General features: G+C 48.8%; 1 protein-coding gene across 4 annotated transcripts in view; it reads right to left on the bottom strand.

Moving 5' to 3' along the window:
- UNC13D (unc-13 homolog D) overlaps positions 1-22,407 on the bottom strand; it is a 697,875-nt gene that overhangs the window by 126,381 nt on the left and 549,087 nt on the right. For all 4 annotated transcript variants that reach the window (XM_085616967.1, XM_085616965.1, XM_085616968.1 and 1 more), the window contains exon 28: positions 948-1,019. In XM_085616967.1, coding sequence (XP_085473093.1) covers positions 948-1,019 — 72 coding nt within the window. The remainder of the gene's footprint in view (positions 1-947; positions 1,020-22,407) is intronic.

Below are 22,407 nucleotides of genomic sequence, written 5' to 3'. Positions count from 1 at the left end.
CCTGAAGGCACTCAAATGGAGTCAGAATCACCCTGTACAGTTGTCACATGATCTACCTGAAGGCCTGTATTTTCTGCAGGGTTCTTGACGGCCCAGTAAATTTGGAATGCATCCGTAAAAGCCTTGGAAGTAATAGGCTCAGAGTTGGATGATTGTGCCAGAGTCGGATCCTTGACGTGTCGACTACATTGCAAGTTGTGGGGTGAGACAGAGATGAGTCTTGCTTGGACTTCTTCGGCTTCTGGCATGATTTGCCCTTGGCTTAGTCTTTGACCAACCCAATTATGATGACTTGGGGTGGGACTGGGATCTAGAACATCCAACTGGCACTGAATCGATCAGTTGCGGTCAAGGGTAGAAATAACTGTGTACTCTCTTGAGGGCTGGGTATGTTGATTGTTCCGAGTTGAAGAGTTGTAGCTGGTTCATAAATAACCACTCCCAAGCCCTTTGGCAGAAATAAACAATCTAAGGTTGAGTTGGTGCCCATGCATATTGTGAACAAGGGGAGTCGCACGAAAACCAACTTGTAATGTCTGAGTCTAACACTAGATGGCAGGAGTATGCAACCATGTGCAACTACAGCCACACATGCTACAAACATGTATCTAAAATTGGAAAACTTGGAGTCTGCAGCTTTATTTACAACTTAATAACATTCTGCCATGTGAATCCTTCTCAAAATAAAGTGAGTAAAGAAAGAAGGATGTGTCTAGATTGTTTGCAAAGTTGAACCACCTCTGCTTTGTCTACGAACTACTGAGAGGACATTTCCTCATTTGCAGCTAATCTGTTGGTGAGCAGGGTGACAAAAGCACGAGGCAACAAGATGCCTCAGCCTCCCATTACACAGCAAGTGCCTACCGCATCCAAATGTTCTCTGGACCACACATGTGCCTTTCAGAACCCAAGCTGGCTCAGCTGACCATGCACACTAGCAGACTTACCGTAAAAGTGTCAGTGTGCAGGCTTTCCATTGGCAAACCACATCCCTCAGCATGGAAGCAGAGCTCCAGGTTCTATAGGAAAGAGTATGAGAATAAGTCTAGGAAAGACAGTCACTACTTGTATTACATTGTAAATGCATATTCAGACACACTCTGTATCACCAAATACTGTGTGTCTTTGCCAATATCAACAATTTCCAAACATGCTCTGTGAAGCCCACACACAATGTGCGTTCCACAGAGAGGGTCTCGCCCATTCTCTATTTGCTCACCATGCTTGCTTTGTTTCGCACACATTCTCCCATGCATGCTGTCCCTCTGACATGTTTTATATCTTCTTAATGCTTTCTGTACCACATGCTTGACTTTGATGCCTCAGGTACAAGATGTATGCCTCTGTGGTGCTGTCTGTGCTTTACACATGCTCTATGACTCTCGCTGCCTTTCTGCACCCTCCTTACCTCACATGTCCTCCGTATACCTCCCAGAATTTTACCTGAATTTCAAACATGCTGTATACCTCCTACATGCTCTGTGCCTTCCAAAGTTCCCTGCCCTACCCATAAAAAGAATCACAATCTTTTGGCTAGTTCATCTTTCTCAGAATCTGAACATTTAAATGTATTCAGTGATATTCAGAAGCCCAGAGTGACCATTTAATTACCACCTGGTATTCTCTCAGGTGCCCATAGACCCCAGGCAGCCTACTCAGCAGGACCAGCCAAATGATGCATGTCACAGTCTCCTGAGGCATGTACCAACAGCTCTGAAAGCTGTGAAACGTACCCTCCAGTCGCAACTACATTGTCCACAGCTATTGATCGCTGCAACTCCACCTAAATTCCCAATGACCTTCTCACAACAACCACTGTATCTCCGTACCTCTACCACACTCATTAAAGAATAAGTTACTTACCTTTGGTAATGCCTTACCTGGTAGAGACTCTATTTAGCTGCCGATTCCTCACCTTAGAATTATCCTTGGGCATAGGACTGGATCTGGAGGTTTTCCTGAGCAGTACCCCTACGCACTGGTAGGTGGTGTTGTTTGGCTCCACATGGCGTCATCGGCATCGTCCACAGCAGAAGTGGCGTGCGCAGGGCCTATATAGGCACCTTACCAGCGTGCTGACAGTTTCTTTTCGGGACTTCCACGCCAGAAGCGCAGAGCCACAAAGAACATTGACCATTGGTGTGAAAAACTAGGGCCCTGAAAGGGTAACAGCCTTGACCCTAGAAATCTATTGGCAGAGCAGGGAGGATGGGTGAGTCGGTAAGGAATCTAAGGCTACACAGAGACTCTACTAGATAAGGCATTACCAAGAGTGAGTAATTTGTTCATCTGATAGAGACTTCTAGCCACAGGTTCCTTATCTTAAAATAGATACCCAAGCAATACCTCCCCAAAGGTGGGTCTATGAAACCAATTCACACTAAAAAGTCCTGCAAGACCGAACGGGCAAAGTGCCAATCCTGACGGACCTGATTGTCCAGGCGGTAGTGCTTTGTGAACGTGTGCAGAGAGCCCACTATGCTGCCTGGCAAATGACCGGAACTCCACGTGCTAACACAGTGGTCACAGCCTTAGCTGTGGTGAAATGAGCACGTAAACCCTCAGGGAGTTGCTTCTTTGCCAGTGCATGGAAGATTTGAATGCAGAGCACAATCCATCAGGAGATGGTCTGTTTCTGCACAGCCTTCCCCTTCTTGGCTCAGACATACCCCATGAAGAGTTGGTTGTCCGCCCGGAACTCGTTTGTGTGGTCAAGGCAGAACAAAAATGCTCCTTTTGGGTCCAGTCGATAGAGACGCTCCTCTTCCTTAAAGGGATGCGGTCGAGCATAAATGATAGGCAGGGTGATGGTCTGGCCTACATGAAAGGTAGTGACAACGTTCGGCATAGAGGAAGCTCTAGTGCGAAGAACCAGCTTGTCTAGGAAGATGTTTAGGTACGGAGGCTGGATGACAAGCCTGTAACTCACTGACCCGCCGGGCAGATGTTATCGCCACTACGAAGGTCGTACTGAGGCTGAGAGGACAGGTGTGTAGTGGCTCAAAAAGAGCACACATCAGAAATGTGAGTACAAGATTGAGGTCCTACTGAGGCATGATAAACGGAGAAAGAGGAAACATATGTTGAAGACCTTTCAAAAGGATTATGTTACTTACCCTGTAAGCATTCGTTTGTGGCATGTAGTGCTGTAGATTCACATGCTCTGCATACTCCTGCCATCTAGTGTTGGGTTTGAGGTTGTGCAACTTGTTTTTCTTCTAAGACTTATTTCGACTCACGAGGTAGGGCGACTCCTCCTCTCAGTGATATTGCACATGGACATCGACTCCTTTGTTAGATTGTTTTCCCAGCAGGAGGGTGAGAAAGGAGTGTAAAGAATATGTAAGAATAAAGATGCCCATGCTAAATATGAATATATAGGAGAAATGTGCAAAACGTAACTGAAAATAGGTGTCCGGGGAGGAGAGAGGGCGCTTGTGACTCTACAGCACTACATGACAAAGAATCGGTTCCAACCTGCACACCTAGTTCGATAATTTCCAAAAGTTTAAGATACTAATTGTGTGTTTAACAAACAATGCGTGCTGCTGTGAGCTTGAGGACCTCCCTGTGGCCCTTTGAACAAATCTACTCTGAAAGGGAAACGGAGAAAACTCCGTTCCAATGCACAGCGCACTGCGAGCAGCCCCTAAGGTTTCTATCTAAAACAAACATTTTACATCTTTCACTTATCAATTAAACATAATACACACATGAAATGTGAGGAAAAAAAAACAATTTGATATCTTATATTGCGTTTCATTCAAATGTCATAAACAGACAAGATGTCTTTATCACAAAAGAGCATGTCAAATAAACAAACATTACACTCATTTGAATTTGAGAAGCAATATGCTCAGAACAGTGTTTTGTGTCGTTCAATTAAAGCGGACCCAATGCATTTCGGGTTGTTATACCCTTTATCAGGGGGACACGGTTCTTTGCTTTCAAATTTGATTTATGGCCTCCTGCCGGAACAATGAAATAGGAAAAGGAAAGAAAAAAAAAAACAACAATTCACTCTTAGTATGTTGTACAATGTCTTCAAGCGGATTCAAGATATCTGTGTTCGCAACCACTGTGCCATAGTGGGAATGTGAAAGGCATGCTGACAGAGTATTCCAAATCTATGCAACAACTGTAAGCATGACTATCAATGCGTATGATTGTGGTGTCTCGCAGCAAAAGAGTGATGAATTTTTGCATGCAAACTGAGGTGAAAAATGTGGTCCAAGGAGCCCCTGCGTGGCGCATTGAAAATACACGTGCCGCTACTACTTAAAAGTCAATAGCGTAATGTGCATTCCTTTATAGTGCGTTAGATACTACCACAAAGCAACCAAATCGTGAAGAGTTACCTTTAGAAAAAGGAAACGGACTTCCTGCCTCAAAATTAAACGTGTCTATGAAAATAGAAGCGTGTCTGTAAAAAATTAAAACTGGACATAAACACAAGAGTAATATTCCACAATGAGTATCTACAACTCCCGAAAACCTCAAACAATCTTACCGGTATCATTACCATGACATGCCGGATCTATAAAAACAAAACACGACAGAGGACCCAATATTACTGTCTCGCCTTCTGCCGATGATACACTATGCATCCTACACAATTAGAATTCCAAATTGCCCTTACCTCGGAACTTTGTCATCTAAAACCTGTGAGACGTATTGAATCTCCTATGCGACACACAAAAACAGTTGTTTAAGATGCTGTCTTCAAAATCGGTATCAGTGTTTCAAGTATGAGACTGCCGGCGTTCTGACTCACCCGCGTTAGACGTGCGTCGTGACTAGTCACATGACCCCGCATTACGTGAGTCGTGACTGCATCATCTACATGCCGCAAACAGATGCTTATAGTGTAAGTAACATAATCTGTTTGATGGCATGTGTGGCTGTGGATACACATGCTCTGCATAGATTGCAAAGCAGTAGCTACAAAGATCATGGTGAGCGACGCTTGCCTGAGCTTCCAAACTAGAAACTGAATGAGAGGGAGAGGTGGAAAGGCATAGTCAAATATGCCGGATCAACTTATCCATAGTGTATTGCCTTTGGACAGTGGGTGTGAGAACCTGGAGGTGAAGTTTGGGCATTTTGTATTTTCGGCTGTGGCAAATAATACTATCTGAGGAAACCCTCCACTTCTGAAAGTACGGAAGAAGGACTTGTGGGCTGAGTTCCCATTCGTGGGTTTGTTGGTGTGTCCTGTCAAGCAGGCCCGCAAGATCGTTGTCCATACTCGGCAGATATTCCATCAACAAATGAATGTGATGGTAAAGAGCACAGTTCCATATGGTCCCACCCTGTTTTTGTAGATAGTACATGGCTGTCATACTGTCAGTCCAGACTAGGACAATCTTGTGAGATAGATGAGGAAGGAATGCTTTCAGTGCTAGGAAGATTGCCTGAAGTTCCAAGTAGTTGATATGTAGAGATTGATGTTTGGCATCCTGCAGACCATGTATTGTCAAGTGTTGTAGATCCAACCTCCCCTGGATCATATAGTCCGGTAGCGATATTAAACGTCTACTATAAAAGTTTAGCAAAGATCTTAGCTAACCGGCTGGTGCCCCTCGTTCCCACCCTGGTGCACCTCGACCAGAATGGGTTTGTCCCTCACTGTAACACTGCACTGAACATCTGACGTTACTTAAGGGTAGCTGAGTACGCCCCTATCAATTCGCCTAGATAGGGGCTGCATGGTGCTGGACCTCGAGAAGGCCTTTGAGTCGCTTGATTGGAATTTTCTTTTTGCCGCCCTGGCATAGGACCTCTTTTCCTTGGTAAGTTTAAGCTGCTATATAAACGCCCAACCGTCCAAGTTCAGACAGGCCCCTACATATCGGACCCCATAGAGGTAAGACATGGAACTCAGCGAGGATGCCATTGTCCCCTCTCCTCTTTAAGCTGGCGGTTGAGCCACTTGCGGCACACATCCGTGCGCATGTGGACATGGGAGTCGCCTTGGGGGACGGCATGCACGTTATCTCATTATATGCCGATGACTTGCTATTGTATGTGCGTGACCTTCATGACATTCCGCCCACCTTAGACCGGGCTCTTACACACTTCGCCATGGCTTCAGGACTGAGGGTCAATGCCGCAAAATCTCCCTGTTTCTGCAGGCGACCCCTGATACAGGGTACTCCCTGGGGGGGAAGTCTCAGTGATATGGTGCACTGACCCTTTTAGATACCTAGGGGTGCGCATATACCGTATTAAGGAGACCCTATTTGAAGGGAACATAATCAGAGCCACTACAGCTATCCAATCACAAATGAGCTTCTGGAAGACGCTCCCATTGGTGATTTCGGGTAGGATCGCCCTCGCAAAAATGGTGGTTCTCCCCTGCCTCCTTTACTATTACACCCCCTTACCCATCATCATCTCCCCTTCCTTCTTTCGCAAATGGGAAGGGATCATAAGGGACTTTATATGGGGAATGTCCAGACACAGAGTGTCTATGGGGAAACTATACCTGCAAGCAGAACAGGGGGGTTGGCGGTGCCCAACTTCGAACACTACTATCTGGCCTCCCAGCTCCAGTGAATTGATCGTTCATCCCGACATTTAGCGGACACAGCTTCATTGCAACCCCCAATATATCCTCACAATTTTCGGCATATCTTTCACCAATTCACGAAACCCAGATCCCTGGGAGCGCTTCTGCCCACCATAGCTCTCGAGTGCTTCCGGAGATGTCTCTTCCTCACACCATACATCCACGCCATTCAATTACTGGGAACACCAATAGGTGACATATGCACAACAGCATCTGAAATGCGTTACTGGGACACAGAAGGCATTCAGGACATGGGGGACCTTTATCGGGATGGCTCACTCATTACATACCAGGAACTCATGTTGGAGGAGAATATGTACCTGGGACAGTTTTTATTACACCGGGAGCTTATAGCCTCACTGGCATCAAAGTGGGGCAATCTCGCCCAAGAACCACCCGCACACCATATGATACAGTACCCACATGTGATGGGAAATGGGGGCCCTTGACTATTTGGTTCGTGTCCTCACTCCGCCAACACACAGAGATTGACCTGACCCCCCTGAAGCAACATTGGGAGGAGGCCTTGGGGAGGGCATTCACAGACAAGGAGTGGATAGTCGCCGGGGGAGGTTCGACACATATCCCGCACAATCAGCGCTTTAAACAGATAAAAAAAATTATATTACACCAAGCATAACTCGCCCCAGCCCAAATCAAGGAAGTACTTCCTTAGATCTGATGCAGCTTACCCTAGGTGCCACCTATTAGAAGCAGAGATACTTCATATGCTCTGGCATTGCCCTGCCTTAAGCGAATACTGAACCAATGTGACGTCTAGATTGGCTGCCTGCACAACTCGCGATATCCCCTCTCACTGGGAGGTACACAAACTGCAGCTAGTCAGTAGGAATAAGAAAAACAGAGCAACCACCCGATTTCTCGACCTGGGGCTCATTGCGGCAAAATGCCTAATCACCAAGAGGTGGAAGTTCCCAACGGCAACTCACACAATAGCCTGGCATCGTTCCCTGCTCAACTGGGCTAGGGCGGATTACACCAGGAAGACCTGCTTGGGATTCGTACGTTTCCTTTGGCGAATCATTGGGACGCTTTGATGTCGATCTTGCAGGACATGGACACTGCCATAGAGGAGCCCCAAGAAAGGGAACAAGACCAGTAACCCAGGGCTTAGCACCTGGAAGTACACATACACATAGCTGGCCTCACTCACATAACATATGATCCTACACTACTGAGCTGCTACCATTAGGCTCTAACAGGGCTGTCCCTTTCTAGCACTTGCGGCAACAGGTCGCAGGCGACTACCCCATCATTCCTTTGGTTACCTTGTCCTCATTTTGTTGTACCCTACGTCCACAGTTTGATTAAGTAATGAACCACGTCTCGTATGACTAATAAGTGACATACCATAAGGTCTAATTTAGCACTGCCAAGGTCATTGTAATGACAACCTTCCAGGAACTTTTACAAGTGATTTTCTCGCTAGCTAACCTGTTAATAAGATGGATTGTATTTTGAACTGCATTGCTTTTACGTTGCCAAAGGATGGTTCCATTACACTGTTCATGTTGTATGGAAATAAGAATATGCCAATAAAAAGATTTAAACAAAAAAATGAAAGTGTTCTGATAAGACGTTGTAGTTGGGTGGTCTGAGGTCCAAGATTGGTCTTTGGGTCCTGTCATTTTTTGGAATGAGAAAGTATAGGGAATGTACTCCTGTACCTTGTTTAAGAGGGACTGGTTCTATAGCCACTTTGAGAAGTAGGGCTGTAGGAAGCTGATTCTGCATAAGGTATACCACAAGGTGGTTATATCATTCATAGAGTCCAGAAATTCCCCAAACCTATACAGGGCTCAATATAAAACCCAAAGTGCTCTATTAGTGGTAGTGTGGGCAAGCAGCCTCAGGCCCAACACAGAGCAGTATAAGACATTTATTGCACAACATTGCCCAATAATGGACACACGACTCAAAAGGAGATCCATGCCAGTTTTTGAAAAATAAGATTAGTTTGTACTTTATTTTATGACCAAGATCTTCGCAATAAGGTAAGTACGTTTCTAAATAAAAATACTTTTCACTTTAAAAAATCAACACTTAGAACAATTTCTGCATAGTTCAATGTTATCCTATGGGGAAAACAATTTCACGGCTAAACATGTAAGTATCACACTTAAAGTTCCAGTCTACGGGACCAAAGGTCAGCAAGGGGCAGGTGAGTACCAAACCTGCACCACCAGTAGCACAGGGGCGGCCGAGTGCAGAGGTCAAAATTAGAATTTGGCCTAAAGTGTTTCAATGGAGGCCGGAGGTTCCGGGAGGCACACTGCTTGCAGGTAGGTAGATCGGTTGCGGGGACCAAGCTTTAGGGGTTAAGGCCAGCACAGGGGGGGGGCACGAAGCAGCCCCATACACACACCACCAGTGGCACGGGGGGCCGGGTGCAGGGTGCAATTTCAATGTCGGGCACCCAATGCTTTTCAATGGAGATTTTTCTTTTGACAAACTAGCTGCAGGCATTGCACTGGAGTTGTAGGGGGTTATAGGGGCACTGTTGGTGCTTCGTGTGCCGGTGTGCCTTTTGACATCTGATTTTTCTTACAGGTGCCGGTCGAGGTTAGGGGGAGCATCTGGATTCATACTGCAGGCACCGTCGTGGAGGTCACGAGAGGTCATCCAATGCTGGACTTAAGGTCAGGATAGCTGGGGAGACTTCACTGAGCAGGCAAGCCAATCAGACTCAGTCCGTGGGCGTTGGGTGCGGAGTGCGCAGGAATCGCAGTTCCAGCTGGATCCGGAGCCCTTGGAGTAGATTTCTTCTGGACAGTTCCACTGTCCACGGGAGATTGGAGTCTTTTTCGAAGGCAGCAGTCCTCCCAGGGTTTTCAGAGACAAGTCGGTAGGGCTAGGACCAAGGAAGGAGTCTTCCTTCTTCTTAGGTTGTCACAGATCTATCTTTCAGGTCTGGGGGAGCCACGTAAATACTAAATTTAGGGCCATTTTAGTGGAGTGGCAGGTAGAGCCAGTTGGCACCTTACCTGGGGTGACTACAGCCACTATTGTGCCACCCTCCTGTAGGAGCGGGCACAGTCCTAGCCCTGATTGCTGCTTCTACAAGATGGAGAGGACTAAAAAGCTTGCTTAATTTCGCCTCCTTCTCCCTGAGGTGCCCTCTGAGTACATGTTTTAATAAATCTCACACTGGCCTCAGTATGGAGTTATTAAAAGGAGCTGTTTGGCACCAAACACTTCTGGGTTCAGTGAAGCCACCATGGTGCTATGAAACTCGAGTTGTCAAGTTCCCAGCCCATGTAATATCTATGGCTTCCCTACCACTTACAATATTAAGGAATACACACTAATACTGTAGGGGCATATCTTTTCACGCAGATATGTCCACACCTGGGATATAGTGCACCCTACCTTAGGGCTGGTGAGGCCTGCTAGAGGGGTGATGTACCTATATTCTTAAGACACAAAAATGATGAATGGAATGCAGAACAAATCACAACATCCATTCCCAGTCAAGAGATCTGGGTTAAATCCACCATTCTTTTGATCACCATGCCACCCCAGATTAGACTCAGCCATATGCAAATCAGTCTTGACCCTGTGCCTCATGGGAACAGTCCAGCCAGAACTGCCAAGCCAGGTTCTCCCTGGACTGGAAACAAGCATCCTAGGACCGGTTTCGTGGCTTCACCCCTCATCAGCCAGGCTAGCTTAACTCCAGTGGCATGGAGATTACGGGACCCAAGTCTGGGCATACCCGTCCCACTCGGGATGACAAATGCAAAAAGAACAATTGATGGACAGAATGCTGAACAATGTCATGCATTCACCCCAGTACAATGGATTTAAGCCCAGATCTCTGTATTGCCAATCAATTGTTCTTTTTTTTACCTATATCTTAGGCAGTACTAGCTGGCATGGCACACAGGCAGTGTGCCGTGGCAACTTGGTCATTATTTTACCTCACAAACGCATGCAAGCTGCAGGGGAAGTGGCATGGTCCTAGGGAGGGGGTCTCAGGGGACTCTCTTCAACTTCCAGGCCCTAGGTACCCATGGTACAACTCACTAGGGACTTACAGGGGGCAGAAGTAGCAATTGTAGCCATGATTTTATGAAAAGAACACTGGTACTTGGTACCTGGAAAGCAGGGACCCAGTACTCTACAGTCAGAGTTGGTTCAAAAGCTAGGCAAAAAGTGTACGTGGGGGCGTGGGGTATCACACCCGAACCACATTTTCTCACAAGGGCTTTGACCTTTTGTTTGAGAAGTGTTAGGTGACCTTGTGATAGCCTTTGAGTGCTAGGTGGGTTGTTGGGTGGTGTGATAATGAGCTTCAGGCAGTAGGCATGTTGGATAATGGCTAGTACCCATTCCTCTGTTGTGATGGATTTCCAGACCAGGTGAAAGAATTGTAGTCTTTTCCCGACAGGTGTTGTGTGGTCAGGGGGAAGGAGTGGATAATCACTGCTTTGCAGTGAAGGTTGCTCCACGTGTAGAAGTACCCATGCCTCTTCCCTTATTGCTACTACCTCTGAAAGAGCCCCCTGAAAAAGCCTTTGCCACATGTGGATTGGCCCAGCTTCTGCTAAGAAGGTGTCTGTAGTGGTGGATTTGAATCCACCCCTGTAGCTGCAGTGCGAACGGAACCTTTAGGTGTAGGAGTTTGTAAGGTTCTCACAGCTTTTGCAGTGTCTGTGTCTTTCATTTTGTCCGATGTGGTGTCCACTTGTGGGCCAAAGAGATGTCCCTTATCAAATGGCATGTTGAGAACTGTCTGCTGGACCTCTGGTTTAAAACCTAAACATCTGACGCAAACATGTCTCCTAAGGAGCACACTGGTGTAGATACCCATTGCAGCGGTATCTGCCGCATCTAATGCACATCTAATCGAATTGTTGGTAATGGCCTGTCCCTTTGCACAATTTGTTGCCCCCTTTTACGATGTTCTTCAGGGTGAGATTGTAGTAGCTCCTTCATTTCATCCCAATGGACCCTGCCTTAATGTGTAAGAGGAGTCTGGGAGTTGACAATATGCCAATGATTAAATGTTTGAGCGGCTACTCTTTTCCCTGCTGCATCCATATGTTTGCTCTCCTTTTCAGGAGGTGGTGTATCCCCAGTTGCCTAACTTTTGGCTCTTTTACGAGCTGTATTAGCCACTATGAAGTCTGTAGTTGCCTAGCGGAAGGGGAAGACAGGAAGAGGAAGACTTGGGCGACTCGGACTCGAGAGGACACGGTGAGGTAAGCGGGGCTGGGGATTAGTCTTGGGGGTGGAGGGGATAGTTTTTTGGAGTGGGGTAGTTTTTAGGGCGGGGACAGTATTTAGGGCAAAGGGTGGGGGCAAAAGGGACAGTTTACAGGGCACGGAGCAGGGTCGGGTATTTTAGGGATGTAGGGGATAGTTTTTAGGGTTCAGAGCAGGGGGGCTGGGGTTGGGGTAGTTTTTGGGGTATGGGTTTATTTCTTAGGGCTCAGAGCAGGCGGAAAAGGGACAATTTACATGGCGGCCCATTTAGGGATGTAGGGGATAGTTTTTAGGGCTCAGGGCTAGGTCGGGGTAGTTTTTGGAGTGTAGGGGATAGTTTTTAGGGCTTAGGGCAGGGGGGTTGTTTTTGGAGTGGGGATTTAATTTTTAGGGGGTAGGGGAAGAGAGAAAAGGGACAGTTTTTTCAAGGCGGGGGTATGATCTTTAGACCACATGCCCCTTTACCCATCATGTCTTTACAACAAAATTGCGTGGGAAAGGCATCCGTGCTAAAGACGCAGTCAGGGTAGACCGCGTGCTACAGGCACGAGTTGTATATCATACAACAATTTGAGAGGCACAGGAACGTCCAATTCATCCTCCAAATTCAACTGCCTCTTTGGTGAGGGAGAGGCTATATTTCTCCCAGTGCCTTACTGAATGTGTATCTTTCATTATTAAATGTCCATTATTTCAAGAATAGGCTTGACCGCAAACATGTAAACCGAGGGGTGCTTTGAGGGTTTTTGTAACTGTCGATTTCAGAATCGAGGCTTTGGAAGATTTGGAAAGTTTTTTGTCCAGCACCAAGTTATTACCTGGAGTCACTTGCTGAGTTGGTCCGGAAGACTAGGCTGAGACCGAGAAATGTGCTCAATCTGAGGAGATTGGTACCGAGGACTTGGCTTTGGTTGACAATTTTGGTGTCAGGCCTGAAGGCGGGGCATCCGAAGTATTTTTTCGGTTCTGATGGCAGTGGCAGTCTGGCGCCCTCTGAGAGTGGGAAGAGCATGTGTTTGGAAGTCTTTTTGGGTGGTGGAGCAGGGTCTGGGGCAATAGTACTCCCGTGTTGCACAAGTGGCAGGGTGTACTCCAATTCCTCCTCCACATTGGAGCCAGAGATCTCTTCGAAGGAGAACACCCTTTCTTCATCCTTGGCAGCTGGCTCTTCCTTGGCGTGCTCCTTCCCGAAAATTTTGAGAGTGTCATCTTCGCTATGGCGAGACATCTCCAGTTGACGTTCCCTTCGATCACGGAGAGTCTTTTTTGACCGGAAAGACTTGCAGGCATCTCTGTCGGCCTCGTAGTAGTCAGGTGAAAGGCGAAGGTTGCACACCTGGTGTTGGTCAGTGTGCAGATATTTGGAGGGGCACTGTGGGCAAAATAGAAAAGGTGTCCGTTCCCTCAAGAATACATCTTCAGCACCGACGATGCACGTGGGATGGTCGCCCTGAGACGGGCGGAGTCCAAGGGGTGATCAATAGGTGCCCGGACTGACGAAGTTTTTGAGCGGCGCAGTAATGGAATGGCATGATTGCGATAAACAATACCGTCGAAGACAGAATAGGACCGAAGACTTATACCGAACAGAATTTAACATCGGAGAAGAGGCACACATGTCCATACCCGAAGGCGGAGAGAAAACAATCTAACAAAGGAGTCAACGCCCATGCGAAAGAGGAAGAGCCATTCTACCTAGTGACGCGAAAGAATTCTTAGCAGAAAAACAAGTTGCACAACTCAGAGCCCAACACTAGATGAGGAGTCTGCAGAGCATGTGTATCTACATCCACACATGCCATTGAACATCTATTTACAACAGAGGATTTGAAAAGGGATGGTTGATCTGGCAACCGCAGAAAGACTGAGTTGGCAGAAAGGTAGCCCTTTAAGGTGCCCAAAGCAGAGACCTGTTGGGCAACAGAAAGAATAAATAGAAGAACATGAAAAAGGGGAACAGAGAGAGAGTCAACTTGCTTTTCTGTACTTCATGCCCCAAATTTGCTTCAGCGGCAGGCGCATACCGTCTTGGTGGAGGGACTCCTGACTGTCAAGATAACATTGCCGACTTCGGGCGGAAGGTCAAAAGCTGTCAACTGTCCATGCTCAATCTCCACGCATGAAGGCGAAGCGTTGACAGGTTCAGGAGGAGAACCCTTCCCTGCTATTGCAACAGAAAAACCTCCTAAAGAGGCAGTCTGATCGGAGGACCGGTGGCAATGTTCAACAGCTCGGGATAACAAACTCTCCGAGTCCAGTCCAGAGCCACAAGGATGAATTGGACCCGGTCAATCTTGATCTTGAGAACTCTGGTCAGGAGTGGTATGGGCAGAAAGGCGTACAGGAGTCCTGAGTTCCACTCGAGACAAATAGCGTCCCGGAGTGAAAGCTGCCTTGGAAACTCCACCGCGCAAAACTGCTGACTGTGTATTTTCTGTATGGGGGAACAGATCTAACCAAGGCTCTTCCCACTGCCAAAAGAGATCTGGCACCACTTCCGTATGGAGATGCCATTCATGATGAGCTAGGCATGTTCGGCTGAGATCGTCCTCCCTCATGTTCAGAGAGCCTGCCAGGTGTTGAACAACCAGGGATATGCCCTAATGTTCCAGCCATGTCCAGAGGCATAGGGCCTCTTGACAAAGGGTCCAAGAACCCACCCCACCCCGTTTAGTTGCAGTACCACATGGCGGTGGTGTTGTCTGTGAACAACTGTGCTAGCCTTCTCTTTATGGACGGAAGAAAGACTTTCAATGCCAACCGGATCGCCCAGAGCTTCAGTAGGTTGATATGGAGTCCAGATTCCACCGGAGACCAAAGGCCTGTGATCTCCACCTCTTACATCTGTCACTACTGTCAGATCTGGTTGGGGAAGGGAGAGGGATCTGCTATTGACGCAATTGTGGTTTGATAACCACCACTGCTGAACTTTTGCAGTTCCCTCTGAGATCTGGACCATGTCGGAGAGATTCCCATTATGCTGTGTCCACTGGAACATCAGTCCCCACTGCAGAGCCCGCATATGCAAGTGGGAATGTGTCACAAGCAGGATGCATGAGGCCCAGCAGCCTTGGAGGCAATCTCACCGTAACCCAGGATATAGGCTGAAACATTGGTATCATATACTTTAATCACAAGGAGGGTGTGAGAGGGTTTGGGGGTAAACCCATCTTATGGGGACCTGCTTAAGCAAGTGTACTAGACCTCCCAGAAGTGACTTAGTGTGAAAATCAAAAGAGTGTAAGTTCCTAAATACAGAATTGGGCCATCGACTTGATAGGCCACAGGCACGCCTTTTATTTAAAAGGCCTCTCACTCACCAAACACTTATTTGGTGACAATCTTCATCGTAGAGCCCCCCACCCCTAGTACTCTGGTATCAGGGACGTGCAACATTTAAATATAAGGGAGCACAATTACAGGAGTAATGGACAGTGAGGGAGGGGAGCACCAAGGAAAAGTTTGTGATTTTATAATTGCCTTCACGGTACCCTGGAATTCTCTTTATTCTTGGGTTCTGTTTTGGTAAGGTTACAAACTGGCGTGCTGTTGAACGGGATAGGCTGAGTCTTTATTATCCTTCCATCCACTTTTTCTGTCCGTCTACGTGTTTCAACCAGACCCCGTTGGCTTTCGTCAGCAATTGGGATTCCTGTTCCTCCCTAGGTACAGTGGTTACCTATGAAAAACCTAAATACACTAACAAGTCATTCAGTCATCTGAGGCTTAGCAAAAACATGAAGGATAAACACAAGTTAAATATTATAAGGTTTGCATGCAGTTATTGCAAACGCTATTTTTATGACCAGAGTGGGTGAGAATCTCTGGATAAAAGAGATCACTAGGTGGCAGCCCAGGGTGTGGCTATAAAAACACGACCAGTGTGGTGTATTCAATAGGCTGTGGGACGGACTGACACACACACCCCCACACAGACACCCTGTGCGTGCAACGGCTCCTGGAGCTCCCAGTAATGAAGGAGTCGGTGCTCCGCTTCCAGGTTCCCTGCGGCCGGTGTGTGACGTCGGTCGCAGGGAGAAACAAAAGACTTGACCACGTGCAGTAGTGCTGTGTTATTACCCTGCCAGGTTCAAGTCCCGGGTGGGGAAGTAAGCCTGTGTAATTGCTGCCACCAAATTTTATCGATGTAAAACCTCATCTTCGGAAAAAGAGCATTATATTACAAGATTCCAATCTAATGTGGAGAATTAACTTTGTGGATGTAGTTATTATTTGCATTCATAATATATTCAGCAATACTATGTTATGTTCAGTTATCGGAGTAAGGAGCCTTGGGAACAAGTATGTGATGTTAGGAGAGTCAACCCTAGTGTAACTTGCAGACACACGTAAGGCGTAGATCTATTTTTAAAGAAGAACACTGGGGTAAAAGTGTGGTGACCTGCCTAGGGTTCAGCTGTGTCATGTTAAAATCCAGTCTGGTGCATCAGTAATGTTAGGACCTTAGAGTGCACATCCGGATGTCAAGGTCTGTAAAACTGTCACTAGGGAACCTCATCGTTCAGACCCTGGATGTTGGTAGCCATCGTTGTTCTTTTTCACAAAGGAGCCTGTCTACAGTTCCTGAATAGGTCATCTGCTCTAAGACAAGCCATCCTGTCGTTAGGGGTATGGCTTACATACATGAAATGGCTTGCCAATTTTGTTGTGACTTTTTTGCATCGTATGTTACTTAATTTCAAATATTTTTATTAATTGTTTCTAATAAGGAAACATAAAAGAGCAACAATGATATATGGTGTGCAGCAGTATACCATTATCTTGATACAACAGTTGAGGAGGTACGTGACATTTCCAGTTTGTCTGATAAACAATGATTATTAACCTCCTTAGTATATGGGTCGCGAGAAAAATAGAATGCATATTGATACATCAAACTGTACATTAATAGCTAATTTTTATACAATCACGAAAAAAGAAGGAAGGACAAATAAGATGAAAAATAGAGAATACTAATAAGAAACAGATAGAAGAATAGGAGAAGAAAAAACTGTTTGGTCAGAGCAATTAAGAGGCCTACACCTGTTTATGTTGGGTGTTTTGTCAAATATGTGTGTCAGAGGGGGCGCTAGAGAGCCGGCGGACAAGATGGCCGCACCTTAGGGAGACTCTGTCAGTCCGTGAGTAGCATCCTTCAATATCCTGCGTGCCCTGGGATATTCCATGCAATCCAGGGACGGAACTTTGCTCGAGAATAAAGCGGCAACTGAAACCTGCATTTTAAAGGCACCGAGGGACTGTAACTGTTGAGATCGGGACCCGTTCGGCATCTCGGCTGCAGGCCGCAAGGCGGGTTGCGAAATGGCGGCGCCCAGTTAATATTGCGGTGAGGCGGATGACGCTGACTGAGGGAGGAAGGTGAGCTGCGGCCTGAAGGGCATGCCGTGCGCTGGAAATTGACATCGCTGCCTGGGTAGAGACTGCCTGCTGTGTACTGCTTGCGGTGCCTGGTTGGGAGTGCTGACACCTTTGCGGGGCGTTCGGCCCGCGGATTCACTCCTGTGGCCTGAGAAGTGGGCCGAGGCCTGTAGACTGCATGCACGGCCTCCAAACTTGGAAGTGCTGATGCAGAGCCTGGCGCGTTGACATGCTGAAGACGTGAGGGGCCGGCTGCGAGCAGGACTTGGAGCAGGCGGTGCATTTTGAACTATCGCGTCCCTGACCCGGAGTGCGATGCTGGGAGCGCTGCGGATTATCGCAGATGTGAGGGGCTACCTGATGCGTGCCCCTAATACTGGGAGTGTATCTGGCATAATATACTGAAGAATAACTGGTGATCGGATTTTCTGCTGTTGGTGACTGCTGAGAGCTACGTCTGTGCGTGGGAACTCATGGGGGCGCCTGGGCCGCTTCTGCTTGGTAGTGCCTAGGGTACTTCTTTGCCCTGCCTTACTGCCTATGACTCGTGGACTGGGGTTGAGCGGTGATCTGACCGCGCCATACTTTCCCTCCCTACGCAACCACCCTTGAGCTGTGTCGGAAGCGAACTGGAGCCTGCACGCCCCCCATGCTTTAAGGGGGAACTCCTTTGTGACTATGGAGGCTGAGTGTGGGGCACCATAATGGTTAGTGCTGGTGGGTGCGGAGAGGACTGCATTTGCGCCCCTGGAAATTCAGGTTGTGGTCATTAGAGGCTGCTTCAGTGGGTTGTAGGTGATTCCCGGAGCACGCCCACCAAAGCAGTGTCGCATGATGAGCCGCACTGACGGAAAACAGACGAAGCTTCACTTCTCGGCGCGGAAACAGGTCCCTGATGACGATACAGGCTCGCACTGAGACGATAACCAGTTTCCCCTCGCCCAGACGCCAGAGGAAGATTTTAAAGCTGTACTCCTTACACTCCGCCAAAGTTTAACTTCCATTGAATCTAAGATGGACTCCATGAATTTGCGTGTGTCCTTCCTTGCGCAGAACCTGGAAAAGCACGACGGCCAACTCTCTGAAGCTGAGCAGCGTATTTCCACTCTTGAGGACACTACTACTGCCGATAACACGAAGCTTCAAGGCATGGAGAAGCTCCTCCAAGTCATAGCGGCCAAAAATGAATACTTGGAGGCGCGCTCGCGTAGGAACAACTTGCGCATCGCGGGAGTGCCCGAGTCTACGGACACTGGCCGCATGGAGGACTTAGTGGAATGTCTGCTTCTGGGTCTATTTGGGGTTGCAGCTTTTTCCAAGGTGATGATCGTTGAGCCGGGCCCACAGATCGTTTATGGCGAGGCCTCCACCTGGCGCGCCACCACGCCCCATCCTGGCTCGTATACTGAATTACAAAGACCGGGACACTGCACTCAGGCTCACACGGGAGAAACAAGACGTGTCCTTTGAAGGGATGAAGATTGCGCTCTATCCGGATTTCACAGTGGCGGTACAAGAGGCGAGGAAGAAGTTCATACCAGCTAAGAAGAAGCTGCAGCAGGCGGGCATCCCCTACGCCATGTTGTACCTGGTGCGGCTGCGCGTTCAGCATCGGGGGAAAAACGCATATCTTCACCAGCCCACAGCACATCCAAGACCTCCTGAAAACGTGCTCGCGGAGGTCGCCCGCTCCGCAAGCTGATGCGCTTGGCTCTGGCCAAAGTACGCCGGATCATGAGGAACAGTAGTGCTAAACCTGGACAACCTGAAGGCAACACTGAGAAATAGTAAGACTGTTCCTTCTACTATGCTGAAGAGGGAGACACGCACTGCGCTATCCCAAAAACTCTGACACTCTTGATGCATTCCCTGCGCCCTATAATGAGAGACTTGACTCTGGCTCGCCTTGTAAGACACTGATCTCCCTGGCTCCCTCACATCTGTGCGGTGCGCTGACGGCCTCTCTGGCATGCACCCCCTGTGGGAGTGCCCCCTAAGAATGTTATGCAAGTTGAATGTACTGTTGTGTTTGGCCACTTTGGCATCACTGAGGCAGGAACTAATAATGTATGTAACTAATGAACAAGTTACTTACCTTCGGCAACGATGTATCTGTAAGAAACATTAGTTAGTTAGATTCCTCACCTTAGAATATCCCCAGGCGTCAGACTGGATCCGGAAGATTTTTCGCCAGCAATACCCCTTGCGCAACGCTAGGTGTCCGCGGCTCCGCGTCCGTTGTCGGCGTCGTGCGCCGGAATGACGTCGGAGTACTTAGACGCCGCTCTTGCGCGCTGACGTCAGTTCTTGTACATAGCTTTCTGCGCCAGGAACGCAGAGCCATGCAAGAGACCGACACTGGTGCCAAAAAATCTAGGTCCCTGAAAGGGATAGCCTTAACCCTAGATGTCAGTTCGCAGAACGGGGAGGATGGGTGGGTCGGTGAGGAATCCAACTAATGTTTCTTACAGATACATTGTTACCGAAGGTAAGTAACTTGTTCATCTGAAAGAAACACGTTAGTTAGATTCCTCACCTTAGAATAGATACCCAAGCAATACCAACCCCGGTGGTGGGTCTGCGAACCAAGATCACAACAGAAAGTCCTGGAGGACAGAACGGCCAAAGAAGCCATCACTCCGGATTTGGCTGTCTAGGCAATAATGCCTGGCAAACGTGTGCAGGGAAGCCCACGTCGCCGCCTGACAGATGTCCTGCAAAGGGACTCCCCGTCCCAAAGCAGTAGTAGCCGCCGTGGCCCGAGTAGAATGGGCTCGCAGCCCAACAGGAGGGTCCTTTTTTGCCAAGGAATAACAGATTTTTATACACAAAACGACCCACCGGGAGATGGTCCGTTTGTGCACAGCTTTTCCCTTCTTTGCACCCACGTAGCCAACGAAAAGCTAGTCGTCCACTCGGAACGGTTTTGTGCGGTCCAAATAAAAGTAGAGCGCACGCTTTGGGTCCAGGCGGTGGAGCCGCTCTTCCTCTTTGGAAGGATGCGGAGGAGGAAAGAAGGTGGGCAAGGTGACAGATTGCCCAAGATGAAAGGGGGTCACCACTTTCGGTAGAAAGGACGGACAAGGACGAAGGACAACCTTGTCCGGATGAACAGAAAGAAAAGGAGGCTTGGACGATAGAGCTTGGAGCTCACTCACCCGTCTAGCCGAGGTGATGGCTACCAGGAAAGCAGTCTTAAGAGTTAGAAGACGAAGAGGACAATTGTGAAGAGGCTCAAAGGGAGCGCACATCAGGAATGTTAAGACAAGATTCAAGTCCCACTGAGGCATTACGAAAGGGACAGGAGGGAACGTGTTAGTAATGCCTTTAAGAAAGCGTGACACTACAGGGGACTTGAAAAGAGAGGGCTGATCAGGAAGCCGTAAGAAGGCAGAGAGGGCAGCAAGATAACCTTTCAAAGTGCCCAGAGCAGAGCCTTGCCGGGCCAAAGAAAGAAGAAAGAGGAGAACCTCAGAAAGAGGGGCGTACAACAGACCGCAACTCCACTCGCGATGAAAAGCGTCGCCGAGCGAGTGCCGCCTTAGAAATTCCAACGCGCAGAACTGCTGACATTGCGCGTTCTCGTCGGTGGCGAATAGATCTAACCAAGGCTCTCCCCACTGCTGAAAGAGACCTTGCGCCACCTCGGAGTTCATACGCCATTCGTGATCCATCATGCACCGGCGGCTGAGTTCGTCTGCTCTGGCGTTCAGTGAGCCCGCCAGATGTTGAACAATGGTGTTCCAGCCATGTCCAGAGGCGCAAAGCCTCCTGACAAAGGGTCCACGACCCCACTCCGCCCTGTTTGTTGCAGTACCACATGGCGGTGGTGTTGTCCTTGAACACCTGCACGACACTTCCCCGGACAGAGGGAAGGAAGGCTTCAGTGCAAGTCGGATCGCTCTCAGCTCCAACAAGTTGATGTGGAGGCGAGACTCCGCCGGAGACCAGAGGCCTCTGATCTCTGCCTCTCCCATATGGCCACCCCATCCCAGGAGGGACGCACCCGTCACTACGGTAGGGGTAGGGAGAGGCTCTTGCCCGTGACCCAATCGCGGTCCGTGAGCCACCACTGCAACTGCTGTGCAGTGCCCTCCGAGATCAAGACATGGTCGGACAGGTTGCCGTGATGCTGGGCCCACTGAAACTTCAGGTCCCACTGCAGAGCCCGCATGCGCCGCCTGGCGTGATGCACTAGTAGGATGCAGGAGGCCATCAGCCCCAGAAGCCGCAACACTAGCCTGACCGAAACCCAGGATAGAGGCCGAAAGATGGGAATCGGGGCCTGTATATCCCAGACCCGCTGTTCCGGTGGATGAACCCGGAACTGCGCCGAATCGAGAACCGCTCCGATGAAGAGGAGCTTCTGAGAGGGGCTCAGGTGTGACTTCGGCACGTTGATGGAAAACCCTAGCAAATGCAGGAGATCCGCCGTAGTCTGGAGGTGGGAGACGACTGACTGGGGCGAACCCGCCTTCAACAACCAGTCGTCGAGATAGGGGAAGACTGGAACCCCTGATCTGCGCAGATGAGCTGTGACCACCGCCATCACTTTCGTGAACACCCGAGGGGCACTGGTAAGGCCGAAGGGGAGCACGGTGAACTGAAAGTGCTCCTGACCCACCGTGAACCGCAGGTAACGCCGGTGGGCCTGCAGGACGGGGATATGGAAATATGCGTCCTGCAAGTCCAACGCTACCATCCAGTCTCCAGGGTCTAGGGCAGCTAGAACCTGAGCCAAAGTCAACATTTTGAACCGTTCCTTCCTGAGGAAGGCATTGACGTTCCTGAGGTCCAAGATAGGGCGTAGGCCTCCTTTGCCCTTCTTGGGAACCAGAAAGTAGTGGGAATAACAACCACGACCCACTTCTGAGCTCGGAACATGCTCGACGGCCTCCTTGGCCAAGAGGGCCGAAACTTCCTCTTGCAGAAGATTCAAATGATCCCCCGAGATACGGTGGTGCTGCGGTGGCATGGCTGGAGGGGTCGTCTCGAAGGGGAGGGAGTAGCCCCTTCGGACGATTTGCAGCACCCACCTGTCCAAAGTAATGGTACGCCAGTGGAGCAGGTGATAGCGAACCCGGCCTCCCACTGGCGTGGAATGGGCCTGAAAGTTCGGACTAGGAAGGCTTTGAGGCGGATGCTGCCGGGGTGGATGTGGACTGACCGTGTCGTCCTCCAGTACCGCCTCGGCGGAAACCACGTCCGCGACCGCGTGCAGGTTGGTT

The sequence above is a fragment of the Triturus cristatus genome, chromosome 7, assembly GCF_964204655.1.
Source record: "Triturus cristatus chromosome 7, aTriCri1.1, whole genome shotgun sequence".
In the NCBI taxonomy this organism is placed as follows: Eukaryota; Metazoa; Chordata; class Amphibia; order Caudata; family Salamandridae; genus Triturus; species Triturus cristatus.
Note: the sequence above shows the minus strand (reverse complement) of the source record. Positions and strands in the feature narration are given on the sequence as shown.